The following is a 5645-nucleotide window of genomic DNA, read 5'->3' as shown; positions in this document are numbered from 1 at the left end:
AGCCAGCTAAGATACGTTTCTCTTTTGCTCTGAACTCTGCAATAAAATCAGACTTAGTACAGTATAGATATGCCAATCTTTGTCCTGATAAAATCAGTTTATTCAGTAATGACACTTTTCTGTCACTGATGTTAAAATATCAGATGTACATACAAGAATTAATATTTTCAATAATGCAGAAGCAAATATATCTGTGATAAATCAAACAAAAAAATGTCAACAAAAAATATATATTTTTTGAAGTTAACAATTTTGTGTTATGAGCAAAATTAAGAAAGTTTGGTTTCTTGCTTAAATATTTGTAGCCAAATTTTATTTTGAACATCAACCATCCACCCTTTGATTTTCTATTACAAGATAATAAAAAAAAAAACAAAAAAAAAAAAATAACATTTATACTTGGAGGAGTCTGAGGCATTAATCACCATGGAAAACTTACAATAAATTAGGAATTATATTTTTTTGCATCTTTTATTGAGGCTTCTTAAAGCTAGTGGTGACTTACAATTCTCGTACGGTACGATTCATAAGGCCATTCCATCACTGCTCGTGTCACTGCTTACAAGTAAGGGAACTGGCTATGTCCTAGGAATGAATGATACGAGCTAGCTTCTCTCTAAGGAATTCCTGTCTCAGAATACAAATGCAAGCTGGAGATTATGTCGTGATTAACATACAGAATTTCAACACTAATTCATCGCAAAAGCAGACAAGAATATTTCAAGAAGTACACAGCCAATTTTTGTCTACAAAATGTGGGAGGCAACAGCTACAATTGAAATATTTAAGGGGTTCTGTGATGCAAAATATCAAATGACAGAATTAGTTAACACCTTAGTGAAGTTACCGATACTCTTTAAGGCGAGAATTCCCATACCATAGACGTAAATGCTATATGCTAAGAGATAAATTAAAATTGAGTGACTTAAAAGAGAGTACCATGTGCAAAATATCTTATAAAACAAAGAAAGAGAAAGAGGGAGAGAGTAAAAAAGAAAAGTAAAGCCAAAAAAACTACATATTAGCTGCACGTTGGCATTTTACTTTCCCAAGTTCTGGACTCGGGTGTCAAGGCTCTCAATATTTTTGTGAATAATCCCCAGATTCTGAGAGAACTTGTCCTGTACACTTGACAGGAGATCAGCATTCGATTGCAGTGTGGAGGTCAGTCGTGTCTGAGCTACGTCCAGCTGCTTAAGTGATCCACTAAATTGCATAGCTGTAAGAGGAAATCAAACCATGGTTATTAGACTGCTTGTCTGCCTTCCTTCCCTATGACATGAGTGACATATAGAATATTTTTGGTAACTGTAAGGTGCTTGTTACTGATAGTTTCTTTAGTCTAAAATAAGTTGTTTATTAATTAGGTTTGAATCTAGATAAGGAAATTAAATATGTATACTATACAAAACAGTTACATCCAGTGAACATGCACATAATTCTTGTATTGAATAGACCCTCTTTGATTTTTATGCCTATTAAGTTAACTTTTCCAACAAGGCTTTCACTTACAAGTGTTCCTGACTGCACTGCAAATTTTGAATGACAACTACCTCATAATAATCAAAATATATGTCAACTGTCTTGACAGTAAGATATGCTATCAGATATACTTATACAAATATCTTTTATGTATTATTCCATGTCTTATGTGAAAAAAAAAAAAAAAAAAAAAAAAAAAAAAAAAAAAAAAAAAAAAAAAAAAAAAAGGAATAATCTAAGCTATATGAAAAGCAAGTGTATACAGATTAGTAAAATTCTACATTTGGGGCATTTCTGAATTATACTTCCTATGTCTGGCAGGACAATCTTTGAAACTGCATGGCACAACAGCTAACCTTTATCCATTAAAAATTATCCACTCTTTTTACTGATAGTTTCTTTAGTCTAAAATAAGTTGTTTATTAATTAGGTATGATGATAACCATCTTTAAAAAATTGCAGTAAACTAAGCTTAACGATGTACATGAGATAAAACACAAACTTTCATGAGAAACAAAACCCTGTGTGTGTCTTACAGGTATTGGACTAGTAGTTGCAAGCTACTACTGAACTCACCTTGTTCATGAAGGCCTTCTAGGGACACCAACCGGTCAACAACTTCTGGAAGAGCTGAGCAAAGAGCTTCTGTCTTCTTCACCAACTCATACAATTCTGACACCTGGAATGATTTAGTTGGTTTTCAAGAAAATCTTCAATTATGCACAAAGCCCTATACTGGTGTAATATGAATCCCATTTATTAACAAAGTTCAACAAAAGGAGTGGCCAAAATATGAATCTGAATACAATACAGGCATATTTGTCAACAGACTGAATTACAATAAACCAAAAGAATGCCTACACTTAACTCTAATGATCATAAATGGCCAGAACATCAACCTAAATATAAATAACCCAGGAGTATGGTGAAGAAGAAAAATCATTTTTATTACGCTAGACTAATTCTTAGACATGTATCTGCAACTTTAAACACCAACTCTCTATCATAACAGGAACTGACTACCATTACAAATGCAATTCACAAATTACTTTGCTCTGCTTATCAGCATCCTCTATAGCTGCCTTCTTCTCCGATATGGAATTCATTCTGGTGTGGACTGCGTGGAGTCGGCCCTCGATGTGGTCTAAATGTGCAGGCTCAAGGAGAGCCAGACGGGCACTGAGAACCTGCACAGCCCCCATTACCGACTTGTGATTGGTCCATGCTGACAGGCTTGACTGTTTAGGGGTTGATGAGAGGTGGGTTTGATGAGTAATTTTATAGTAATAGTTGTAAATCAAGAAGTTTGAAATTGGATAGAGATGTGACTGCTTCATTCTTCTGGGTAAAATAATTCATTTTAACACAGTGACAGTACATGACTTGTAATGGTGAATAATCACACATGCCAGGATGATGTCTAATGTGTCCTACTGTGAGCAAGGACAACTTTCAAGGAGCAGAGTGGAATTACTAATGTACACCCATCTTCTCTTGGCTTTAGCAAAACTTTTACCCATTGTTATTGGGCTAAAGTTCTTGTGATATACTTGTATGATGATTCTTATATACAAAACTCAAGTCTAATTATATTATTGTTTCTTTCTCACTTATGTCTGTACAGTGAGGTAATCAGGTGATACAATATTTCTAACATGTTGTTAGATAAGTTTTTGTTCTAAAAGCAGTCTGTCATATAGAAATCTATCCAGTAAACTACCAGATGACTTAACTATAAGATTATTATAAAACAGAGGAACATGATCTCCATCTGAAGTGATGATAAGACAAAAATACAAAGAACACAGAAACTAATTGCAATGAGCACAAGCACAAATTTCGCAATACTTACGAGTTTGTCTGGGTTGTTTCCTAGAAGCCCCTCAACATGATCAATCTTCTTCTCTAAGTTTGCAACTCTAGCAAGCTGGTTGAGTCTTGCATGCTCTGGGGCGTAATACAGCTCGTAAGTAATGGCTGAGCCACCTGCACTGGGGGCCGGCTTCTCCTCACTCTGCTGGGCTTTGGATTCACCCTTTTCCGCCACAAGGCCTGTCTTCTTAAAGCTTTCAAGGAGATTAACAAGCTTCCTGGAGGAAAAAAGAGGCAGCTAGTGATAAAAGATGGTAAAGTGTAAGAAAAGTGGGTAATGCAACAAAGCTGTCTAATCAATCAATCAATATATATAGCCTTATACCACAGAAATACACAAACATAGAACTCTAATGAACTGACTTCTGAAGAGCAACTTGGGGCTGTGAGATGGATGCCACAATTTCAGGCCCAAGAGTATCCTCAAGCTTGAGGTCAACCAGCGTGTGATGAAGGGCTTCCACCTGCTTGCCAAGCTCAACGGAGGATACTGTGCCATCTCCGCAAGGAACTGATCCCTGGGGGAATGATTTTGAACAATTAAAATAGAATGACAAAATTAATGATAATGTTGATATGTGACAATGGTGATTATAAAAAGACAGAATATGGCTAAAATTCTAAATTGTCTCAATATAATAATTTACAAAATTATACCATAATGCAACAACAAAAGTATTAACAAAATTTCCAGCATTACAATTTTATTTACCTTAATAGCTTGCACTTCTTCCATCAGGTGATTCATCTCACACTTCAGCCTTTGGTACTTTTGCATAACTGTCTCTTCCTCTCCCTGACCCGCGATTTCCCACTCAATTCGTCTGGGATAAAGATAAGAAATATGGTAATATATAAGACTGTGTTTTTCCTTAGTATGCAAAAAAGAATGACTAGCATCTTTTAACACTGACAGAGAAATTACCAATTTGCTCTGACCCACAAAGTGTATCTGGTCCCCTATGAAGCACTGGGGAAAATGAGCCACATATAAGTAAATCTGCTAATATCTTTTCCAGCTCCTTTAATGGTGAAAGGAAAGATTTCCCATTATCCTACAATTAAGTCATGCCCCTTGACATCACTGTTTGAATTGGTCTTCTAATTAACTAAAAATATGTCTAAGTCAGTTGAAGCTGGTCTTCTTAATTACAGGCAGTCACAGGAGTGACTCAACACAACAAATCCCTGATAATGTGATGTACAATGACTGGTTTCAAGTGCATGGTTCATGTTATTTGGAAGACTTTGTGCACATATACAGTTCACAATGTGACTGAAAATAAGGAATAAGGTATCTTAATTACATTCATCCAAGTACTAATTCTGAAATAATTTTGTATTTTGACTGAACAATCATTCACATATCATACTAATCATCTTTCCATAAAAATGGACCAAAGTAGTGACTGTGGTTGAGACATCACTACCTACAAAATACTGAAATCTACTGGTACCTCACTTCACCTGTCCTCACTTTATCAATCTTAGTTTCCAACTATACAAAATTGAATACAGATGAAAGCTTTTATGAAAAGCCATTATTCATTGATGAATGTAATATTCACAAATATATTAATTAAAAAAAAAAAAAGCTTACTCAACAGCTATACCATCAGTGCACACTAAAACACCAGGTAAATAGCAGGTCTGAGCACATATTCTAACTGTAATGCACAAAAAAATTTCTTTGTGGCACAACACCCATAGAATGCCTTTTGATGCCACAGTTTCAGTTGGTCTTCTGATTTAAGTGACTGCCTATTGAGATCTTAGTTTATGGTTGTTCTCTAAGGGAATGAATGCTCCTTGATGTCACTGTGTAAGTATGAAGTCCTCTCTGTGACTGCATCACAGTACAAGTCCTGTACTATGAAAGAAATACATTGACAATATTCTGATGGTGAGGAAAACATTAATATTCCTCTTATAAATAGGTCTAGACGTGTAAAAACAGCTGCCAAAAGGACAGGGTAAGTTAAGAGACTCACAAGTCTGTAATAAAGAAATGGAAAAATTAGAAAGTAAAATGAATTTTGTTGTCTTCCACCCTGTTTACCACAAACACCAAACAAAATTTGTTTAGAATATGTATACATGTATAATATCAGTGTCTGTGGAAAAAAATTAGGTACTATAACAAGGGTGTATACTAAATATTATATATGCCTTCTTTGAAAAAAAAAAAAAAAAAAAAAAAACTTTACCAATGGAAATCAGACAAAATTAGTAAAAAAGAAAAGAAAAGAAAAGAAGCCCCCTCCCCCCCCCCCCCAAAAAAAAAAGGTAAA

General features: G+C 34.8%; 1 protein-coding gene across 1 annotated transcript in view; it reads right to left on the bottom strand.

Moving 5' to 3' along the window:
- Positions 1–214: 214 nt before the first annotated feature.
- Positions 215–5645, bottom strand: part of LOC125044964 (dynactin subunit 2-like) — a 10678-nt gene continuing 5247 nt past the window's right edge. Inside the window, exons 4-9 of the mRNA XM_047641940.1 lie at positions 4067–4178; positions 3718–3872; positions 3335–3572; positions 2532–2720; positions 2059–2161; positions 215–1219 (exon numbers count right to left, since the gene is read on the bottom strand). Coding sequence (XP_047497896.1) covers positions 1041–1219; positions 2059–2161; positions 2532–2720; positions 3335–3572; positions 3718–3872; positions 4067–4178 — 976 coding nt within the window. The 3' untranslated portion in view covers positions 215–1040. The remainder of the gene's footprint in view (positions 1220–2058; positions 2162–2531; positions 2721–3334; positions 3573–3717; positions 3873–4066; positions 4179–5645) is intronic.

Source organism: Penaeus chinensis, chromosome 36 (assembly GCF_019202785.1).
Source record: "Penaeus chinensis breed Huanghai No. 1 chromosome 36, ASM1920278v2, whole genome shotgun sequence".
In the NCBI taxonomy this organism is placed as follows: domain Eukaryota; kingdom Metazoa; phylum Arthropoda; class Malacostraca; order Decapoda; family Penaeidae; genus Penaeus; species Penaeus chinensis.
The sequence above is the reverse complement of the archived record's forward strand: the minus strand, read 5'-3'. Positions and strand labels throughout refer to the sequence as shown.